Here is a 23,985-nt window from a genome sequence, read left to right as displayed (position 1 = left end):
ACAGGTACACATCAAGAGATAGGGATAAATATTTACCAGCAGAATTACTATAGCTTTTATAACCTTACTGCATTTCTGAAAGGGAAAAACCCTATGCCTGAGAGCCATTTATAAGGGTGATTACCTATTAATAAACTAAGAAGCCTAAACTCAGTATTACCCATTAAGCTAAATAAAATAAAGCAAGATAGATCTCAAATTAAATTATAACTGTAATAAAGTGAATTAATATACTTTTAAGATACAGTAAGAAGTCAACAACTGCACTTTATATGAGCACAAGTGGGATTCAGATTGTGAAATTACCTGTCTGAGACTTAAGAACACATGATAATGGCAGTATAACAAACACAGCCTTCTTCCAGCCTCTTTGAGACAGCTGCTAGGCTTATCAGAATTGCTGTATATTGAGCAACTTATGCAATTTTCCATTATTTAAGCTAATTTCCCTTGTTTCATTCAGAATGGCTAAAAACACTCTCTTTCCCATTTTGGCAAGCTAATACACTACAAGCACGATTTCTAGCCCTTGCAATGGAATATGATTTAAGGCAGCAATTTCTACATATTTGGATGTGTACAAGTTGTCATGCAGACACACTTAATCACAATTTCTAAAGGTTACAAATATTACTCACCAGTAGGGAAATTATCTACAGGCAAGTTTGCAGAGCCTTAAGATGACATCTGCTTTGGACTAGCCCCAGGACAGCAGTAATCTGCATCTTGCTGGTCCAAGAGGAAACTTCCTGTGCTGCTTACCCTTATGGATGGGATCCTCCTTCCTCTTCAACTGTTCAGATGTATTGAGGGATGTCACATTGTGCATCTCTGAAATTGGCTGTTTCTTCTCCTTTTTCTGTTCACTTTAACTTCAGGGGATTATCTTCAATTTAGCCCCATGTCAAACCCTGTAAATTGAACTCTTCTGCTTGCAGTTTGCATGTTGTCAGCCTCTTTCAAAGCCATGATAGAAGGGTCTCAAAACAAGAAGGTTTCAGGATAAGGAGATTACTGCACAGCTCTTTTATCAAATCCCACATAGAATAAGAGGTGAATTGATGATGCTGTCAGTTTCTTTCACTTCATCTGGCTGTTTAGTTTCATTTATGATCCAATTCACCAATATTTTCTCTGACTTCATTGATACCCCCATTGCACCTGCCAATATTTTGTACTTTCTAAATGATTTTTCAACCTTTTTTTGTTATATTAGCACCAAAGGATCAGGAGAATTAAGCAATTTTATTCACCCTAGCCAAAGGAGGTCACCCCTGGCAAAAAAAAAAAAAAATTTGCAGGTACATAATAAGAAATTTAGTTAAGCAAGTAAAACCAGCGCTAGCAGAGCATTAGATAGAAGAGTATGGAAAGACAGTTTTAAATACATAAGCTATGTCCTAAGGAGTTTATTATTTTACTGCTGTCTCCAAGAAATGGCTTCAAAGTAATTTCCAGTATTTATTTTTTAAAAATGCACAAAAGTGATTGAGAGATTATAAATTGTCAGTTTATGTGATTATTTTCATTTTTTAGCAATGAGTTTAAGATATATATAAAAAACCCTCAAAAACATTTAAGAGTAAAATCTTATATTTCTCCTTTGATAATATTTCCACACAGTGGACTTGCACTGCAGAAGAGGCTGCAGTAGTTTTCTTCCATTTTCAGCCAGTTTTTGTTTTTATTTTTTATTAGGAGGACTGCCAAATTGTCTTATGCTTGGGGAGGACTTGAATTGAAAGGATATTCTCTCTGCTGTGGTCTCAAATGTCATAATTCTTCCAGCTGGCATAATATATAAAACGAGTGAATAAGTATATAGGATGCATGGGACAAGAGCACTTCAGTACATCAGCATATATACAGGGTTAAGTATTTGTAAACTCATTCCCTGTATTTAAATTTCATGTATTTTATTCCCTTGCATGTTAGCATCACTTCCACATCAAAGAATCACATTTTGTTTAAACAAGTTGCAAAACCAGATGCCATGAGAATGAAATGCTCTCCAAATGCACTGGATGCTTTAATCTCCGTCTCTCAAAATGCAGGCATTATATATTAAATAAATTTTACTCCCAGTTTAACTGGAACATCCTGTAAGATCCAGTGCATTAAATAAACTTAAAGAGTGAAGTTAAAATCTAGTTCCCCTGCCTCATTATAACAACTCCTTCTTTCTCTGAATCAAAACTAAGCAGGGTGTGCCCAAGAGTTCTCATTCGTGGACAACTGTTAGGACCTGCCAAAATGGGCCCTGGGACCATCAGAATTTTATATCTCCATCTTTTCTGAAGGCTAGAGGGTTTTTCCAGGCACTGCTGGGCATGGCTCCTAGGAACTGTAGTAGGTACCTTCTATGAGATTTCCTTTAATCTCTAGAAATTTTTTTCCATGCTATGGGTTGAGAAGATGTGGGATGTAATTTTCAGCAGGCATTGGTACTCACCAGTGATCAAAGACATAACAAAAAGCAGTGCAGGAACTGCCCCTGGCCATGAAAGGAGAGAAAAAGTCTGTCCAGTTAGGACAAATCCACTGAAATCTCTCAGTACTTAGGATGGTGCCTGGGCTGGATTTAAGGCATCCAAACACATACTGACAAATATAAAAACCCCTTTTCAACTGTTATTTAGCCAAAATTCTTTTGACCTCCAGGATTTCAGGTTTCCAGGTGACAAAACCTGAGATGCTTAGCAACAGTTTACTAATTCAGGCCCTACTAAGAGCCAGTCCCAGCCCTTCCTCTCATTGTCTTGTTTGATGGACTAGATGTAGTTGGTTGTCTCAGAACATATTTATTGAATGAATCTCTGCACAAAATTGGATTGCATGTGCTTATTCCTTTGGAAATATCATTAGAGGAATGATGTCTCTCTCTGTCGATTGGATTGGGACTATTTTTACAGTTGCTTAGTGGTTAGAGTTCTCATTCGGAGGTAAGGAGGGTGCAGGCCAATTCCCAGTCCTGCCTGTCAGATGCTGGTTTCCTTCCAACTCTCACATTATGGAATAGCACTGTAAACAGCTATTCCCTGGTAGATGGCAATTCTCAACCTCTCCTGAACCTGCGAATTAGAAAGGGGGAATATTGCCTTAGCTGCATGATGCAAGAGGTCTCAAAGAAAGAAGAGGTCATTCCTGGTCTTCTTATCACAGCCCCAACCACTGCCTGTGCAGTTGGCATAATAATACCTAACACAAAACTCTTAATACAGTCCTGGGGGCAGCAACATGAATCCAGAGCTCCCACATCCCACTTGAAGCACTAGTAAATGGAGGTCATTATGCTACTTCTTTTCTGACCAAGAGATTTCATAACTCTTATGTGCAAAGTGGAGCTGGCTCAGAAGGGATTTGGTCCTACTACAGGACTGCCTTTAGCCTGGTACACAAAGTAGTTCTGCAGTGTGAAAAAGTAAGCTAGAATCTTTGGATGAACCTGAGTCTCCTAAAGAAGGGAAAAGGATTTGCTTGTGTCCTTATGATAGAGTGGTGCATCCTTCTTTTTGGATGAGGTGATGAAGGTGCCTATTAACAGAACAAGCTTTTCGACTGGGAATCCTGAGGGAAATCAGGTACGCATTAGCATAGAATTGAGAAAGCCAGATCCTAGAAAGTGGTCAGATTGAAGATATATTTTTTGCAGGCTTCTCTCATAGACTCATGTATGTGACTCCCTCCTCAGCGTGCTAATTGCCAAAATTTCCATTTGGAAGCATTGCATTCTCCCCATGAACTATGTTTAGCATTTCTTGTTTTCTGAATGTGGGCATTCAAAGCCTTAATTATAATAGTAGTCTTGATGTAGCCAGGATAGTCTAAATGAAGCAAGATTTGTAGAGAGATCATGTTTCCTAATAGAGCAACTTGTACCGCAGGAAAAAGAAAGCAGGTTATCAGGCATTTTTTAAGCCTTTTCAAGCTCCTCCTTTTTTTTCTGTCAATATTTGGATTAATAAAAGATACATTTCTCTGTCTACAAAACTTGCCTCATCAGTTCATGGCAAAAAATGCATCACCACCTTCCTCAGATTTTAAGATTTGTCCAGTACAACCCATTTTGGTAATATTTCATGCCTTTCATTTCTCAGAGTGAGCTGTGACTGTGGGAGCAGAAGCAGGACAGCTTGGTTTCTCAATCTTTTTGTGCTTTATACCCTGAAGCCACTTAGCAGAGGTTTTGTCCTTGGTGGTACCCAGAGACTCTAGGGGAACTTTGCCAAAACAATTTCCTAATCCTATCTCCAGAGTCAAGATACCTCCTAACAATACCTTGGGTGCTTCCCTGTTGTTTACTGTAACACGCCTTTGTATGGAACTCATCTTGCTTTTTAATCACCTATGCATCATTTTTGCATCAGCATTTAATACTCTGGGGAGAATGAAGAATATTTTGCCATCCCTTATGACTTCGATAGAAAACTCAGATCCTACATATGGCTAAAGGGGTTCTGTCAGTGTAAAATGGGTGGTTCTCTTTGCCACTGATGCCATCACCACAGTTTTGATCTCCTCTTGATTTCTCACCTGCCATCCTGGTGGCTACTTCAGCCTTAGGCACTGGATCACAGAGTTCCTCTGGAAGCTTTCTGGGGCTCCCAAGGAAGACAGCACTTACTTTCAGGTTACACCATTTTCTGAGGCACTAGACCCCTTCCTTCAGGATGTCCTTTACCTCCTTTCCAGAACAACCCAATACCAGCTTTCTAAAAAAAACCTCTCCATGTCCTCACATGGTTCAGCCCATCAGGTCTGCTTGCCTTTGATCATTTATCCCATGCTTTTCCCACTCTGATAAGTACCTACATAACTTCTGCCCACTATAAGTAAAATCTAACATTAACTGGTAAGTAGTACCTCTGTGTACAAAAATTAAGACTTCAGGCATCCTCACTGTGACCCTCTGTCAGCTTGGGGTGTCTGCTGAGCATGTCTGGGCTGCTCACAGCAAATGCACCCTGCTGTGGGTGGCAGGCTTATGTCCCTATGTGTCCCCATACACCTCAGTAAATCTTTTGCACTTACAGTCCTATCATAATGTAAGTGTATTGCAATATCACAATCAGCTCCAGATTGCCAAACCTTTTTAACCTGCAGGCCTGATGCAAAATTGTAAATTTCAGTGAGGCTCTGCACACACCATAGCATCTTGTCCTTGCTGCTACGTTATCTCCAAGGGAAGCCTTTTCAGAGCTGGAGTCTCAGCTACAAGGAAACATCTTTCCAAATACCTGTCAGCTTTTAGGGTTCTGCTGTATTAATCATACACTCAGTGTTTTGTGTGGCCAAGTTTCAACATGTTTCTTCTTTCTGTATGTGCCAACTTGGAGCTCTATCTTCAATTCTTACTTTGTTAACTTTGTTATTCCTTCAATTTCAACTTCAAGGTCTTTCTTTTAGGAACAGACAAAGAAGTGGATGAAATTCTGATGAAAATTCACTCTTAAGCCTGGGCTTTCAAGTTCAGTCTGTCTTTCTGAATAATTGCTTACCTTTTATTTATGATCTACCATGAAGTATGTTTTTCCCCAAAAGACTATTAGAGTGTTTTCACTGACCTCTTCTTAAAAACCTTCTTATCAGCAGCTAACTCCTAATTCTATTCTACAAAATCCCTGCCTCTCTATGATCTTCTCATGTAGTTTTTATGTGTTTCAAGTCAGGCCTGATCTAGTTTCTTTTTCTTTGCCTACACACTCTCCCTGTCTTGCTTCAAACTTTTTACATTCTCTTCTGATTTAGACACATTGGTTTCCTATTTCAGATATCACCCAACAAGTTTTTAAGAGATCATCACAAGCAATACATTGCCAACACAGCTATTCCCATTAAATACATATTATTATCAATAAAATTATAGTAAAGCTAACCTATAAATGCATAAAAAAACTTTCACCATGAAACTAGGAACCACATCCCATCTCATCGCAGGTTACCCAGGCCCATACAAAGAGCACTACCTTCTAATCCAGCTGCAACCAGCGTGGCTGGTGAGGGTTCAGATGAAAACTGAACTCAATAAATTTGTATGACATTCAGTATAAATGCTGAGACTCTGTAGGCAGGAAGACAAAGAATATTTAACACTTCAAATTTGATTTCTTCCAGTCCAATTTTTAGATCTCATCCATCATTACTTTTGGTGACATCTCAGAGTGGGAGGAGGATATTCCCTCATCTCTGAAAATCCCATGCACTTCTCCTATTTTTCTTGTTAACTGCAAGACTAAGTTGCATGCAAGGGAAAAATCTGAAGCCTGTAAATGCTTCAAGGTTTTAGATTTTTGCTGAACATGTTTGGGAAACACTTAAATTAGGTCCAATTAGTCTTCAATCAATCTAGTTGAAGAAATTATTCTTTTGGCTGCATTCACAGGAAACTGTTAAAAGTAAATTATAGTTCTCTGATTGCTAAAGACTGGAGAAAAAACTTCCCCTTCTTCACTCCTAACAGCCTACTTCTCTATTTTTAATCAGAGCTGTTGAGTAGTTTGTCCTGGGCAAAGAAAAATGTGCATACAGAAACTGATTTGGAATTCATTTCTAATAATAGGCAATAGATCCAGTTGCTTAATAGGCAAAGGATACAGGGTGAATTTTCTTTTTCTCCCCAGGCAGCCCCTTTTTGAATGCCATGTATAAAATGTGATTCAGACAAAAGAGACTCAGGTGTGAATATTGTTTGATCTACAGCTGGCAAGAACAACTGCACTCATTAAGCTGGGCTTTTATGAAGCTCACTGCATGCTCATAAGCCAACTTGAAACAAATCTAAATGGATGATAAAATTACAAGTTTTACTAAGCTGGCAGAATCAAAATGAGGTTACAGGAGAAATCAAATTCCATGTAAATAAATTGGCAGTACAAGAAAATGAAGTTATCAATTTATCAAAGAATTATACATATAAATAGTCAAACACATAATCACAACTTCTTTACTCAGTCATGTAGAAAAGTCAATGAGAATATGGCAAGAAGGGCAACCGTGTCATAGATATGGCCTTAAATTTTTTCAATTTCCCATAAATATTATGGAATCAGTACTGATATCACTGTTCTTACATAACAATCCATTCAGATGTGTTTTTACTGTGTCATCAGTTCTTAAATTAACTTTGTGACTTTCAGTGGTGGAGTACTGGGGAAGGACAGGCTGCTTTTTTTAATCTCATTGTAGTAACTTCAGTCTTTGCCAAAAAACTATATTTTATATTCAAAGGCCCATTTAAGCAAAGAAAAGTGAATGGTATTTGCCAGCCATAAGAACTTAGTCTTCTTCAAAAAGGGTTATTTCCTTCAGGCAAAATCCAAGCAAAGGTTTACGTGAAGGATAGGGCTTACACAGCAGCTCAGGGACGCTGTGAATAACACTGACACTTGTGAGAGAATCAAATGTGCCTTAAAAGGGGAATTTCAGCTAAAAAAGAGGAAGCATCTTTTGCACAGAGAGTACTCGCTATAAGTAGCACAAACATATTTGTGATAGGAGAGGGTAGATTTTCTGTGATCTGGACTTTTTGCACACAGTGGAAGGCAGTCACTGAGGACAGAGGAAAGGATGAACATTTCTGTTATCAAGCAAGATACATACTGGAGTATTTTGCTGCCTCTGAGACAGGAACACTGGAGAAGGAAAGCAGGCATTCCCCAGTATTGTAGTAATCCTTTTGATTGAATGCTTTAGCCTTTTTTATTTATCTGATAACGATTTGGACAGTTAGAGACACAAGCATTTGTAATGCTCCTATAAACAAGTAGGAGCACACCTTCATAAACACGTAATTGTTATTAGTGAAGTGACTCCACAGCTGCTCTCTGTTTCATTTGAGCCACAGTTGCTATCATAGCAGCTTCACACACATCCCTTACTTCCTGGAGCAAGCTGATCAGGCTATAGCAGAATGAGCCAGAGCCCATCCTATGGTGGCATCAGCACAATCATTTCCTGAATTCCTGGAGCAAGATGTTTATAATCAGGACCTGGGTGAAAGGACCAAAGTAGATTTCCAGGGTGTTGTCTGATCATAGACATTTTAAGGAGGCTGGACCTAATTTACACCAGTGAATATGAGAGTCAGGTCAATTCTTCACAGCTCATTTCTGGTGGTTGAGGGGAGAAACCAAAACCGAAAGGCAGAACCTTCTCTCCTTTACCTTTGTAAAGTTAATGTACTATAAGAAGCACTGTGAGAAATCAGTATGTGTCCCCAGAGTGATTTCTGTGCTAGAACAGAAGCTTGGCTCATTTAACTGAGCTACTGAGTATCACATCTTCATTTAATAATTAAGATTAATTTGTTGCAAGAAAAGTAGCACTTGATCAGAGATCCTTCTGTTTTGAAAAGCAGTATGAAGTTTGTGTCACATGCCCAGCTGATTTTGAAAGACTTCTACTGAAAATAAGGAATCTAACACCTGAGGACTAAGCATTGAATATATCGCATGGCAGCTAATCCTTGTTAGCTCTGTTAGTAAGGAATCAAATACAGATTAATCTTTTTGTATACAGCACACACCTTGACACCAGAGGTGCCTTGCAAACTGCTATTTGAAATTATGCCTGTACTGCATTGTGTAGCAATGATGCCATTTCCAGGCAAAGTATCCTGTGCAGAAATAGGAGACTTGGAAGAGGGACAGCCTGGGAATGGGCATTTACATTCCCTCTTCCGTACAATGACTCTTGAAGAGTCTCCAGCAACTGACTGGCCTGTTCATCAGCTGTCACCTCTAAATTGTGAGCTGTGTGGGAATAGGAGTGTGTTCCCTTTCTGTTTCAGTGCAAAGTTGAACAGCTTGCTGTGAATTGGTGATACATGAACCCAGCACTTACTACCTCCCAGCAGAGAAGTTTGCTGTACTAGCCTTGATGCGAGTGCGAGAGCTGGGAAAGGAAGACAGACATCATCTATTGTGCCTGTGATGCAGAAGTGGTTCAACCAACTTGTGATCTCTGTGGCCAGGTGTGGCTTCAAGTGTGGAAAAAACATGTACACCTGACCTGTACTTTAGGTGGAACTCAAACACCACAGCTAATCCAAACAAATGTCTAATTCTAATGTGATGACGTTCTTCCCCTCTGAATTTCCCCCGCAGTTTCACTTGCAGGGAGAACACGTTTGTGTCCTATGGTTTGTGCAGCAAGACTGTCATTAGGTAGCCACCATGCCCTCTTTCAGAGCCCCAAGTCGTGGATGAAGGATTCTGCTTGCAGAGGCACTGGAATGCTCCATGATCTCTGGACCAAAGGTATTATTTAAATAATTGCTGTTTTTTAATTGCTATTAACAGAGGAGTTTCTAGATGTTAGAGCAAAGTGATCCCAGAATCATAGTGAAAGTCTTGGTTCTCTTGAAGATCTTAGATACTATAAAAGGATGTTGCTGAATGGGAAGGGATACAAAATGCATTCAGAAATCAAATATAGGAAGGCAGAGGGTTGGGTTTTCTTCATGTAATTAAAAAAAAATAATTAAACAACAAACCCAAAGTTTTAAAATATAAGTTGGAATGAAAGATAGTTATAAAAGAATGAGCAATAGATAAAGTTTTGCAACTAATTAAAACAGTGACACTTTTCTGACTGGGGAAGCCCATAGGAAAATCAAGTTGCCTGAATAATGTATGTTTTAAAATATGTGTCTCGTTGGATAATTATATGGCTTAGTCATATGGCTTAGTATTAGGGTGGAGGGCATCATAGAATCCTCTGAATTTGCCATGTTAAAGAAATTTTCTTAAGGTGCGATTTCCTTTGATAAGACTTGTACAAATCAAATTGTATTTACAACATGGGGGAAGGCTGGCAAATGCATTTTTAGGAAAATTTAATTTACAAGCCCCAGGGATAGCTTCCAAGTCAGTAGTGGAAAGTCTTTGTCACAGATGTCCTGCCTCCAGGAGGCTCACAGCACTGCTCATGGAGTTGTTCAGTGTTGCATAGGGTGGAAATTTTAGAAAAATTCCCCATGCTAGAAAAATAAAAAGAGTAATTTACTAGTTCAGTGTTTAGTTTTGTTTTGAGTTCAACGTGGGGCAGGAGAGTCTTCCCATAGAATATGTGTACCTGTTGTAAGAAAACAAACTAATTACCTGTGGGAATATGCAATAAAGGAACATTTTAGAAGGAACTTAAGGGTCATGAAGGAACTTAGGAGTCAAAGAGCACAGATGTGACAGTGTCTTTCAAAAGATAATGACTATATTCAAAACTGAAAACAGCAAAAAAGAGAGCAAATGAAAACCCAGGCAAGTGTACCTGATACAAAGCTCTTGTTTACTCCAAGACCTTCATGCTTCACTGTGCCTTTTGGGCGTTTACATGCTGGTTTCACATGCTGGATTGGGAGGAACAGGACAGAGAAAACCAGTCTCAAAATAAGTCACACAGGGCTTTCTGGCAATTGCCCTCAAAAGTAAAGGTTGCTCTTTTCCCCAAACATTGATGTTGGAGTTTTGCCATCCAGAGGGACCCTGACATGCCCGAGAGGTGAGTCGATGCAAACATTCTGAAGTTCAACAAAGCGAAGTCCAAGAGCCTACACCTGAGTTGTGGCAATCCCAGGGACACCAATAGGTTGGTGAAGTGATTGAGACCAGCCCTGTGGAGAAGGACTTGGGCATAGATGGTTGATGAAAAATTGAACATGAGCAGGAAGTGTGTGCTCACAGCCCAGAAGGCAAACTATACCCTGGGCTGTATCTAAAGCAGCATGGCCAGCATGCAGGAGGTGATTCCTCTCTCCCCTCCCCTCCCCTCCCCTCCCCTCCGTTCCCCTCCGTTCCCCTCCGTTCCCCTCCGTTCCCCTCCCCCCTGACACAGGAAGGACATGGAACCCTTGGAACTGTAGTGATAGGAAAAGGAGGAACAGGTACAAATTCCAAGAGGGGAAATTTAGGCTGGATATTAGGAATAAATTCTTTACTGTGAGGGTGGTGAGGTACTGGAACTGGTTGTCCAGAGAAGTTGTGAATGTCCCAACCCTGGCAGTGTTCAAAGCCAGGTTGGATGGGCCTGGAACCTGGTCCAGTGGGAGATGTCCCTGCCCATGGAACCTAGTCCCAGGTGATGTCTAAGGTTTCTTCCAACTCCTAATGTTCTATGATTTTATGATTCAGGACAGGAATCCCCCTGTACTGAGCCAAGTGGGAACTGCCTCATGAGTTTTCTCAGACTGGTTTGGACCAAACCAAAGCCCTAATGAATCAGGCCTGTAGAGTGCATGTGCTCATATGGTTTCATCTCCTTTCAGTGATTTCACTGCAGAAACAGTAAATAAAGGGTTGAGTATGACTCCTGACTCCATACTGACTGCATACTGACATAATTTCAATTAATATACTTCTCCATTTTCATCTCTGACATCCACACATGATTTGTAATTGTGAGTCATGGAGACTCCTCCAGGAATGGCTGAAAAAGCCCCAAAAGGGAAGAAAGACACCCCATTGTATGCTAGCTTTATTATCAAGGGAAAATGTTTACCTCCCCATGGACTGACCTCACATAATTGAGGACGTCAGAGATAATTTCTTGGGTCTTGAAACCACTTCCATCTCATCAGTTATCACTGGCACCATGAAAAAGTGCTACTTCCACAGATGGATGCACTCAGCCTGTGAACAGCAAAATTGCACATCCACACACAGACCCACAGTGTCTATCTTTCCTCTCTTACCTGGCCCCCTTTGACTGCTGCTCAGTTCTTGGACACAACAGGACTTTCAATGGTCTGCAGATATAAGAGAGAATTGAGCACAGAATTTGTATTGAATATGCCAAAGGAATAGTGTAAGGAGCCCACAGTGATACTGTGTAATTCCCCTTCCTCCCTTCAGTCTTCTGGACACCAGCTCCAAGGATTTGCATTTGTTGGTTAAAGGCATTTTATAGAAAAGGAGAAGAAAAAGCTGTTGGCAGCACTGAAGTTGTAGTGACCCAATTAATGATTCAGCAATTCTCTATAAAGCAGCTCCCATGAGAGAAGCAGCTTGACACACTCACACTCAGTGACAAGCAATTCCCCTCTGCAGGGAAGGTGGGTGTACACCCCTCTGCAGACTCAGGGGATCCTTCTTCATGCCAGCACCCCCAGAAACACACTTTCTCCTGGAAGACAGCAGCTGGGAAAACATGAAGGAACTTTGAGACTTCTGTCCTCGCAGCTCCAAATCCAAACCACAAAGAAAGGCATGCAGTGCTATTTGGTATTTTTGCCTGGATTTTTTTCTCTCTCATTCTCATTTTTAGTTCTGGTTTTTGTCTTTGTTTCTGTGAGACAGTCATTGCAAAACATGCAGTATACTCTCTCCACTTATGTCAGTAGCTGCTAAATTGCTTTAATTTCTCCTCTTACACACCTGCACTGAATCCAAAAGAAAAACACAGCTATCCTTTATTTTTCACTTGACTGAAAGCCAAAATTCTTATTTATAGGATAGAAATGTGACTGCTGCAAAGTAGTTTCTGTCAATTTGAGTGTCTTGGCACAGTTATTTTTAATTAGGCACTTTACTTTACTTTTACTGTCTGGTTTAGTTCAGTGGGGCTCAGCCTGGGAGGGAAAACCCCTTGATAAAAGTTCACCATGCATTTGGGTGGCTGGAGCAGAAAAAGAATGACCTCTGTCTATGACAATGGATTGTGCATGAGCCCTCCCTCCCCTCCCACCTCTTCTGCTGACAGACGGATCAAAACAAAATTATCTATATCCTCTGAGCCATGTGGACTTCTTTCTCCCCTTTCCTAAGAAAAGGCAGGATGAAGTTGGAAAAAATACCATTGTCAGTCCTGTAAATTACAGTACACTCACAGAACACATGTCAGTGGACTGAGTGGAATTCTGTATTAAACAGAAGAAGACACCAGAGACCTGGGGTAAAGGTAAAGACCCAAGCCTAAAATAAAACATGACAAAAAATGGGAAACCATCCTTCAGGAAAATGTACTACTAGTGAGGACAGCAGACAGCGATCTCGCTCTTTTTAGTAGTATGAGAGCTGGAGAGTTTTACATCTGCTCCTGCAAAAGAGGTTTCTTTGGAGCTGTTTGAAGGGGGAGAGTGAAGGACTTTGGCAAGGATGGTATGGAGGTTTCTCCCAAAAATATGGAAAAGGTGCTGCTAAATGTGGGTGCAAAACCCACAAAGGTGCTGCTAAAATGCAAAGTAGTAAACACAGAGCAGATAGAGGTGCCGTTCTCAGGGTGCATGGGGATGACATCTGGCTGTTTACCAGGACCATGGGCCCTTACACCACATGAACCTAAGCAGGCAGAGAGGTGTTTTGCTTAGGAGACAAGACATTGGGGGTTTTTCTTTTTTTCTAAAGAGAAGCTAATTTTTTCTTTACCATGAACTATGTGCTCTTTAGCATCAGCTGTCTGTATCATATATCATAGGATTTCTCTGTGTTATCCTTTGCTGTTGCTAAGGATAGATTCCTGTCATGAAACTGAAGATCACGCACTTCATCACTTCTGGTAGCTGATGTCTCCCCCACCTCTTCCTTCTTCGTCACACTCTCCTCCCCCTCTACTTTCAATTCCCCATCTTCTTCCCCACACTGCCAGGCCAAGCATGCTCCCCATTCCTCTTTCCTCCACTCCAGGCGTTTTGAGTACTTGTCCTGCCCTTTGGACCTCAGGAACTCTGTGTTCCTCCCATGGCATACAAAGTCTGCAGTAATCTTGCACTGCATCACCTTCTCTGTAAACCAGGGATCTGCCATGGCATGCTAGCTGTGGTTGCTAAAGGCTGGGAAACACATAGAAGTCCTTGCACCAGTCTATGGAAAACGGTGAGATAAACTTTCTCAGTACTCTCTCCCTTGCTAAAACTTCTTGGTTTACTTCTTTGGGAGTACTGGAATGTTTTCAACCTCTAACATATTTCTTTCTTTCCTTCTTTTTACAGTGTCATGGAGGTCTGCACATTCTTCCTTTGTGCTATGATATTTCTCCCAGGTAAAAGGCACATTTTCAATCATTAAAACTGTTTAAATTCTTTGTGTCCTGCTGTGATACTTTCTCATCCATTAAGAAGCTCATTCCATAGTAGTATTAATCACTTCCATTGCAGAACCAAGGTCATATAGCCTATGTCACATGTATTTAAATTGTGTGCGGGGACTCTATAAAATATATATAGTAAGTACTTTCTCTCTTCAACTTTATATCTTTACATTACACTTATTTTATGTTGCTCTTAAATTCTCAATTTAAATCTGTCTTTAAAATGTCTGTGTATCACCTGTGTGCATTATAGAGAAGAGCCGTGCTAAACTGAAAACTGGCTGTTTGATATGGGACAGCTGGAGTTTGAAGCAGTCACAGAGATCATTTTGCAGTCTGGTGCTCTGCAAGAACAGGCAGAACTTTGCACCAGGAGAGAGACTGTAAATCTCCTCCTTTTGAACACAGCAGAGATGTTTGTATCTTCTGGGACAGAGGGCTGCATTTCTTATTCCAAGAAAATACAGTCCCCCCAGACCACCACCATTCATAATAATGGACACATGCACAGGGGAAAGCAGGAGAAAAATCATCCCTTGTGTAGTGCAGTTCATCCTTTCTTTGCATTAAGGCAGAATTGTGTTTATTGACCATTTCTGTTAACAAGATCAGCAAAAGAACAGTTAAATCTGACATTTACTCTGTCATTAAATTGTAAATTATTACGGAACAGTTAAATCTGACATTTAATTTGTCATTAAACTTTAGATTAATTCTTCATTGAAACTGAAAGTGTTCTCCTGCTTCTGACCTTCTGGTCATGCATTCCCTAGACACTCACATTTACCACACGGTGTGTACTTCATAGTTTCTTCAAAAATTTAATGCTGTGTTATTTTCTTAGGAGAATTAACTTTTTAAATAGAAATTTTTCAGCTATCTTCTTTGTGGTAGAATCTCATTGCTCAGGATGCTGCAAGAGGGAATTGTTTGGATCTTTGGCCTGCAGATAAGTTTTCTAAAATGTAGATGCTCAAAGTCTGTGTTTGCCTTCTTTGGAAAGTAAAATATAGGAAGAAAAATAAGAAACAGTTTTATGACCTGAACTCCACAGATTTGAACAAATATGTGTCCTGTCATACCTAGTGGGAGAATTTGTGTCTAAATGCTGGTGGTTTTATTTCCACTGTTGTTAAGTGCTCTGAGTGCAACTTGGTATTCTTCCATAGCTGGTGGAAATCTTAATTTTTCTCTCTCCGTCTAAGGTATTGCTGCCAGCGTGCATCCGGTGAAAGCATTTCTCCATCACACTGTACACCTATCCTGCTATTTCCCAAACTCTCAGAAAATTGACATAAAGAATTTAATACTTTTTTGGCAAAAAGACACTCATAAAGTGGTTCATGAAGTATATTATGGCCAAGTAAAACATGAGAACCTTAGTCCTGAATATATAAATCGCACCAAGCTGGACATGGGGAAATGGACCTTGCAGCTGTTAAATGCAGGAGTTGAGGATGAGGGACGCTACCAGTGCATTGTTATGCAAAAAAAAACTGAACGACCAACAGAGATCATACACCAATCTGAGTGCTCACTACACATCATTGGTAAGTAATCTCTTCTGATTGCCGTCTGGTCTGTGGGATTCTCTGTCATTTTGTTCAGTCCAGAAATATGGGTCCTGTCTCCAGCCCCTGCCTGCTCTGGAGCAGAATTCCTAAAGATGGATATGAGACTTGCTTCCTACAAGTTTTATGGCTTTTAGGACTCTGGAAAATCAACTTGTTTATTTGCATCTGACAAACTACCTTCTATTAAAAGTAGCAGTAGTTACTAAAATTGTGGGCAAATTAGAATTGAAACATCTCTGCAAAACACAGCTATTTCATGATCATATAAATCACAGCGAAAATAAAGAAAAGTTTAAGAAGATGTGTAGCATCAATGGCTCAGTCAGTTCAAACAGTTGAATCAGTTATCAGCTCAGCCAACATCTGAGCTACATGCTACAGATGTCTCATACTTAGGACTAAATGTCTCCTACACCTTTTAAGGTTCAGCTTAGAAAGACAGTTTTAACAATGTACTGTTGTCTTCCTTCCAAATTACTCTCTGTTCAATAAACTCCCAAGGGAAGAAGCAGTATAAAACCATATTTTAAAGAACCTCAAGCCCTTCAAAATAATTAGATTAAAAATACAAATATTGAAATGTACCTGTGCTTACGTTCTGCTGTTTAATTAGAATCTCATATCATACACGGAGGGATTTTTTTAGTTTGGCATGTCACACTTCAAATGGGCATAAGAAAAACTGAGGCCTTTACAAGAATAACAGGGCAGTCACACAAAACTATCTAGATCACTTGGCAACAAAGTGTTCAGAAATACGGCAGTGCCTTCAAATACAATTTAGACATGTTATTTTTATGTATTACATTAGTACAATATATAGATAGCATGAAACTGTGTTAGGGGAGGTTTAGGTTGGATATCAGGAAATGGTTCTTCACCTGTGGGGTGGGATGGTCAGGCACTGACAGGTTCCCCAGGGAGGTGGTCACAGCACCAAGCTTGACAGAGCTCAAGAACAGTTTGGACAACGCTTTCAGGCACATGGTTGTGACTCTTGAGTGTCCTGTGTGGGGCCAGGGGTTGGCCTTGATGATCTTTGTCCCTTCCTCAAGGGATTCTAGGATTCTATATGTATATTAGATGTATTTCATACAGCCATGATGACTTATATAACAACAAACTCAGAAATCCATCTCCAGAAAAAAGAAGGGAAGGCTTCACAGTGGAAAACTTTGGCTCTTAAAAATACAAGGTAGGGACCATGGTTACAAGCAGCTTAACTGGAAAATCTGCTGTTGTGGCATGTCTGCAGTGCTTCCTCTGGATAGATCAATAAGGGAAGTAGGTGAGACTAGGGAAGCTGTTTCAAAATATGCACTGCTCAAAGTGTTGAGACTGAAATGATGTCACAAGAGAGACTTACAGTTGCTCATTTTAAAGAGGATGTTGAAAAACTGAAAATTGTGGAAAAAGCTCTAGTAGAGTTATCTGATGGCTGGAAAAAATAGTCCAACTAGAAGCATTAAAAAAACTATCTGATTACCCTATAACACAGAATAATGGGAAGAGTTTTGTTTCCAGAATGTGGGAACCTGAAATATATGTAAAATACCAGATATTAAAAAAAGAAACGTAAAGGCTAATTAATTCAGTGACAGTGTCTGGAAGGAAGTAAGGCAGATGGTCACTTAAGAAAATAGAACAAAAGTGAAGTGATTGAACCATTGAAAAAATATTAAGGGCTTGATGGATTTCTTTCTCTTGAGGTATTTAATCCCAAAGCTTTTCTGGAAGATGCTATCTTTAAATAAAAAAGACTTCCTAAAATGTGCTTTTCTGTTAAAAAACACAAAACCCATATATGTAGCCCAAACCCTGCATGCAGCCAGCATCACTTTTCAGTAAATTGAGGTTCCAGAAGCTATAAAAGAGAAGTGCAGGGTATACTCCACTATTTCCACTTGCTTACTGTCAATAAGATTGAAACCCTTAAATCACTTGGATGTTGTGACAAGTTTCATAGCCATGGATTACGTTCCTGCCATCCCTATAAAATACCAAGGAGAGAGTAAATACTCCAGACCAGAAGTCTGACAGCAGTCAGCTAAGCAAGTCAAACCTTGAGCTTTCCTGAGGGACAACTTAACTAAATTTTGGGGTGTAAAAAATGGGGGGCTTTTTCCATTTTGAATTCATATCCATCAATTCTCTTGGGGGGATTTAAGTGACTAAGCTAAATCCTATGCATTGTGTACTAGGATAGAGAAAATAAAAGCAACATCATGTTTCTTCATTCATCCATACTGAGAATTCTCTCAGGCAAAGATTAGATCCTTGTTCCAGCACACTGTGTGTGCAGAAGAGTGAAACCCTCTTAAGGCTCACATTTTTCTAATAATCCCTTTTCCCTTCTCCAGTATTTCTCCATATTGTCTTTAGTCCTATTGGCCCTAAAATAATGAAGCATTATTTTACTAGATTAATTTATAATTAATATTATTTATTTAAATATTTAGATATTTATTTAATATTTCTATATTTGTTTGTTTATTTATTCATATAGTAATGATATAAATAGTTTATTAGATTTTTGAAGTCTTCAGTCTATTTCTTGGGATTTGTTTCTGATTTTTTGGGAGGTTGCTGGGTTTTTTTAACTTGCTATATGAAAACTTGTGGTCAGTATTATGTCAACCTTCCCTCCTTTTCCATTATAGTCTACTATTTTTACTATGAACCTCTAACCAAACAGATCCTAGTTGAGAATATCTAGATTAATCCAGAGAGAGTATTGGTTAAAAGCTACCATTTATCATTCATATTTTATGTTTAAATAGTTCTTCTCAATCCTATTTTACTATTTCTCACATGGGAAACTTGACTTTTTAAAGCAGCAGGGTGCTTTTCATTGATTGTGATGAGTTCTCCATGACACAAAATAAAAAACCCATATGCTATAGTCATTTCCATCAGAAAAACTAAGCTAAGAGTGCCCTACCACAAAGTGATGGTGAATTATATGCTGCAAAATGTTTACTTATAGTACTGACAGACACCAGGGGTATTTCTACTTAAGACAGCACTACACTTTGAACTTATCCCACCTGAATTCTCTCAAATGATATCTTTCTTTACATTTCCCAGTTAGAAGTTTGCAGCTTTCACCTTACCCATTCAGGAGGCCAAAGGTTGGGAGCATTGTGGTCCCTTCCTATTTTCTGCTTAAGCCCTTATGTGTAAGCAGGCCAGGTTTCATTATTCTGAGGTATTAATGTGTCTAAAACAGGTGGGAGGGACAGAGACCCATTGTCTGGCTGATCAGACTTACATCCTTGAAACACCCTGAGAACAAGAAGCAGCAAGTCTAAATACACACCAAAAAATGCCATACAAATCCTTTCTTTGAATGCCCATTGTCTTCCTGAAGAGAATTGTTTAGACTTGTTTCTGCCTGAAAATCTTAAATAACTGGCAGGGACTGTCACAAAGGTGGTGTGGCTGGCTCGTGATGCTCTGTCTTTGGTCTGTTTCAGCCAACTATAGCCAGCCTGAGATAGCAGAACTGCACTCTGGGGAACTAAAGCCCAATGGATACTTGAATCTTTCCTGTTCTTCCAGTGGAGGTTATCCAGAGCCCAAGGAGATGACTTGGCTAATTTCACATGAGAACATAACACACAGCAGTACAGCTCACATGGATGTCTCACAGGATGCTGTGACAAAGCTGTACAACGTTACCAGCAAGCTGAATATCCCAGTTCCTACAAAGAGCCGCACTAATATCAGCTGTTTGCTTCACCTTAGGGAGCAGCTGGGAAGCCTTGTCTCAGTCCCACTGGGCATAGGTGAGTCTCCATTTGCCCATTCCAATTTTTGCATGGGTAGGAGCGGGCAATACTGCAGAACTCAGAATAAACTCTTAAGTAGGAGGAGAAGTTGGTTAAAAGGGTTGTATGTTCTCCATCCTGGTCGCCACTGAACTTCCTCTCTTTTCAACATGGGAAATGTTATTACAGCAAGGAGAGGGCACAGGAAAGGAATTGCTACACAATCCAGAATACAGCCCTATTATTCCCCTCCCTGGAAGATGCTGCAGTAGCAACAAAGCTACCTAGGAGTCTGGATCAGGCAGCAACCAGTCTCTGGAGATGACAGCTGTTGGGAGAGGTTGTCACTTTACAGAATAAAAGAGCTGGTGAAGCTGGAAGAGGCATCTGGAGATGATCTAGTTCAACCACCTTGCTCAAAATAGGGTCAATAGCTAGCATAGAGCTTTATATCCAGTTGAATTTTAAGCGACTACCGGGAGGAAGACTCCACAACCTCTCTCAGCAAGCTGTTCCAGAGTTTGACTACCCTCATAGTAAAAAAGGAGTCTTTTGCTGGTTTAAAGTGCTTGAGCTGCTATTTTTAATCATTCCTTAGAAAGAGGTGGAAGGCCAAACAGAAGAGTCCCATGGACCATATTTGGTTCACAAACTGCCAAATAGACTGTTCTGACTTTAAGTGTAAAGACCATGAAACATGGACTAATATTAGAAGCATTCCTGGTGGTTTTCATAACATTTGGCAGAATGAAGTGCACATTCCATAATGACTATCTGGGGATTTTTCTTCTCTGAGATTGTGTCTTTTTTCAGACACCTCCTGCAAGAAGAAACTGGGGACCCGAGTTCCAGTATGACTTTATTGCCGGATTATCTCAGGGTTCCACATGGCTGATCCTTTATTTAAACTAAAGTAGTATTTTATTTATCTTCTGGACCAGGAAAACTTCTTCTCACATGTTTTTATTTGTAAGCTATGGCACAAGAACATCAAAATAAAGACAATTCCCACCTTGGTCATAAGTTCATTTGGCTTGCACATGTCTCTTTTAAACAATGCTGAAGATGGAGAGCTGTGCTCCAATTAACAGGAACAGGGAGCCAAGAGGGAATGGTAGCACTGCAGGAAAGCCTACCAGGGTAGTATAAACATGCACCTTACTACTGCAGATGTAAAAGAAATTTGCCACTTGTTCTGAGCAAGTTCCACAGTGCAGTTTCCTTAATATAAATTTAGCTAAAGGGTTAAGTTATCAACACCAGACATGGCAAACTGCCTCCGATGTCTTTGCATTCTGGGTATTTTAAATACTATTAAAATACAATCCAGAAGTCTTCTAATGTTTGTTTAGCTCTGCACGTTGCTCATGAGTCTTGAAATAGTTATATTAGCTATAACACTGAATCTTCCTTTTCCCTCTTCAATTCTTCTCTCTTCTCTGGCTTTATGTAAATAGATACCTGACAAGCAGTGGTGGTGGGTAAGAAACCAGGAACTCCACACAAGCATAAGCTTTGTTTGGCAATAACCGAAGCTCTATCGGCTGCTAACCCTGCCAACCAAAACCTCAAAAACACAAAAACCAGAAATAGAGGGAAAGTCCTTTGAATTCCCTGCTACTTTCACATCCCTTACAGCATTTCATTAGGCTTTGACCATCATTTCCAGCAGACATGAAGTAGTAACATGTTCCAGGTTCTTCCAACTTGCACGGTAGCACAGAGTAGCATTGGCACAGTAGTTGCTTCATAGGCTCTTGTATGAATTAAGTTGCTGATCTTTCACATGTTACTCAAACTTCAGAGAGAGTGCTTTGCTTTACACCTGTTGAAGTGACCAGTAAGACCAGGTAGTTTCACTGGTTATTGGAAAGGGAAATAAAACAATGTGGATAGTGATTTATTTACACTATTAAAGCAAAAAGATGCCAAGGGCTTCAACCTAAACTTCTGTTTCATGTAACTTTGGGATAGAGCGTTTAAAGTCATTGTCACCAAATTAAATCTTTGCTGTGTGTACCTTCTTTGTTTTTTTATTCAGAGATACAAGAGAAAGAAATGGAGCAAGCAAAGATAAATTTCCTTGGCCCACTTATAGCTGTGGTTGTACTGATCACTTCTGCACTTCTGGGTTTTGTGATATTAAAGAAGAACAGAAATATCTTGTCTACCAACCAGCGTAAGTTACTACCTGTCATTCAGCTCTACCGTCCCTCAACTCACAGGCTTTACCCTTTGTGATCATCCCTTTACCTATTTTCCAGATGCTGACAGAAAGTTAGGTTTCATGTTAGACTTAAGCTAAACTTCCTAGGACAATTTATTTCCTGTAACAACTTAGTCCATCTTGCAGCAAGTCTTTCTCTTGTCTCATCCTGGAATCCACTTCTCCCTCTACTGTGCTCTGTGAGACTGACATGGCAGCAACTTACTGCCTTTTCCTGTAGTTTCATCCTTCTTTTTTTCTGGATTTGGAGTAGATTTGGCTCCTAAAATCATTGAACTATATAAATCTTTCTTGCCTATCACTACCTATAAGAAAGGTGGAGTTGGGGCAGGGATAAGAGGAACTTGCATGAAGTGCACAGAAGGATCTCTGTCATCACAAAACTGAACAGTCAAGGCATTGCTCTACCACAAGCTGCCCACACACTGGGCTGAAAGAGTCATCTTGTACTGGGAGCAGAATTTGATTTTGGCATTTCATTTCTCTATTTTGTTCCAAGACTACCTCTCAGCAGTCCAGGTTTTATTCGGCACTGAATCATGCTGACATCAGAATCCATTTTTCTTGTAGCAAGGGGGAAATGCATTTCTCAGTCAGTCCTGTTTCCCTGTACAGACAGGGGTCCTGAGCCCCACCTTGTTATTTCCAAATTCTAAGAAAAATGGACATTTACTATCAACTCTTTTACAGCTCCTATTTTTCACATTTCTGTAAATCTCATATTGATCTATTCTAGGTGTCAGTCTAGCAGTCTAGAAGCTATCCAGCTTGAAACTGAGGCCATCAGGAGACTTCTGACTTGGAACCTCCTCTGCACACAGCAAAGCATAAGGTGCCATGTTTTTAGAGGTTCTGCCAGAACAAGAATCCTCCCCAGAAGCCCTACAGAACAACAAGCAACAATTTTGTGTGATGGCTGAAACCTACTGCCCAGTGTTCTCTGCTTTTATTTTTGCTCCAGAATGGTAGTAAATATGATGCTCTGCCTGTCTGCATGACTACCTTCTTGTTGTACCTTTTATTATGCACTGTGACAATGTAAAATCCCGAGAGTCAATGGAGAAAGCAGAGCTGCATGGGCCACAGAATGTCTCAGAAATAGAAGGATTTAAGTCACAATCTCCCAGTTATAACCATCACTGCAAACACGATCAGAGGTAGGCTATTACCCATGGAACTTGTGTTGGAAGGGACCTTGAAGGTCATCTAGTTTCAAACTTCCTGCCTAACCATGAGCCATACATGCTTTTGGCAGAGCCACCGTGACTTTGTACCAGTAAATTTCTTGTAAAGCTTCACATCAGAAAGAGGAACTTCAGGGCACTTCCCCACCTTCTGAGAAAAGACATGGAATTCCTATCAAGCACTTGAAACTAAAAATAATCTAAAGGAAACACTTGCTTTAAACATAAATTATGATTGACTTAATTTTTTTTTTATATCATCCAAGCTTAATATACTAGACAGTACCTCCACACTTTGTTCCTCTGTTCCTCATTCTGACTGAGAGCTGTAACAGTTGCTCAGGTGGATGCAAGGATAGAAAATGTTAGCATGAGGTCTCATATGTGTGTATATCTAACCATAAAAAATTAGGCTGAGCACATAATGAAAAAATATTACATAAGTCATGTTCCTTTTTGGTTGCTTATGTTCTCTCTTTTTTAATTTTACTTCAGACCTTGATGATAGAGCAATTCATACACTGTGGTATGTTCAGCCATAGGAAGGAGTTTTATCTTCCAGAAAAGATCCTTTGTTTGGCTCAAAATGTGTCAGTTCTCCCATCTTGAATGATCTCTGCACTTTATATTCTTCAACAGCACTGACATCTTTCAGGAGGAAGAATGCAGCAGAACTGAGACAATTCAGAGATCTTGATTGTGTTTGTAGGGCTGACACTTTCAGAAAGAGCAGGGACATTAGCATCATATTCTCAAGACAGATTTCAGCTCAAAGTTGTAGTCTGGGGACATAAATTCTCTACAGCTGTTGGGTAGAAATATTCTTTTCTGTTAAATTATGTGAGTTGCTATTCCACCTGAGTTGAGATTCCACCACAATTTTTACTCCATTTTCAAGTGTGTGAGAGAAATGCATATCCTTTTGAGTTAGATAAACTATCTGGGAGTCAGTTTATTAAGCTATTACACTAACATTCCAAATATTTTTATTCAGATTAATATCATTCAAATGTTATTAGAAGGTAAATGTTATTAGAATTTTCATTCAGATTAATATCATTCAAATGCTATTAGAAGGTAAAGGTTTTAATTTTTTGTAAAATTTTATACTTTCTAGCAAACTTATTTAATGACAGATTAAAACATATGTCTTTTTCTGTGTTGCTGTTTTTATTCTCCTTCCATTAAAGCATCATGTTAGGAAACACCAA

At 39.6% G+C, this 23,985-nt stretch overlaps 1 protein-coding gene across 2 annotated transcripts; it reads left to right on the top strand.

The window, feature by feature from the left end:
• The first annotated feature begins 9,166 nt into the window (after positions 1-9,166).
• On the top strand, positions 9,167-23,779 carry CD86 (CD86 molecule). Of its 2 annotated transcripts, none has more exons than XM_014253333.2 (6): positions 9,167-9,257; positions 13,922-13,971; positions 15,225-15,569; positions 19,070-19,381; positions 21,405-21,542; positions 22,327-23,779. In XM_014253333.2, exons 2-6 carry the CDS (start codon positions 13,926-13,928, stop codon positions 22,344-22,346), a joined length of 861 nt encoding a protein of 286 aa, XP_014108808.2. In that variant the 5' UTR covers positions 9,167-9,257; positions 13,922-13,925; the 3' UTR covers positions 22,347-23,779. The 2 variants fall into 2 exon arrangements, with proteins under 2 accessions (XP_014108808.2, XP_014108807.2); XM_014253332.2 differs by lacking the exon at positions 9,167-9,257 and adding an exon at positions 13,588-13,805.
• The last annotated feature ends 206 nt before the right edge of the window (positions 23,780-23,985 follow it).

This window comes from Pseudopodoces humilis, chromosome 2 (assembly GCF_049639895.1).
Source record: "Pseudopodoces humilis isolate 2021_Gansu_Grassland_sample_001 chromosome 2, ASM4963989v1, whole genome shotgun sequence".
NCBI lineage: Eukaryota > Metazoa > Chordata > Aves > Passeriformes > Paridae > Pseudopodoces > Pseudopodoces humilis.
Note: the sequence above shows the minus strand (reverse complement) of the source record. Positions and strands in the feature narration are given on the sequence as shown.

Excerpts from the sequence above, each read along its gene's own strand:
- CD86 (XM_014253333.2), top strand. The coding sequence starts at position 13,926 with ATGGAGGTCTGCACATTCTTCCTTTGTGCTATGATATTTCTCCCAG. Across the intron at positions 13,972-15,224 it reads TGCTATGATATTTCTCCCAG|GTATTGCTGCCAGCGTGCAT; the intron begins GTAAAAGGCACA and ends TCTCCGTCTAAG. Across the intron at positions 21,543-22,326 it reads TATCTTGTCTACCAACCAGC|GTGTCAGTCTAGCAGTCTAG; the intron begins GTAAGTTACTAC and ends GATCTATTCTAG.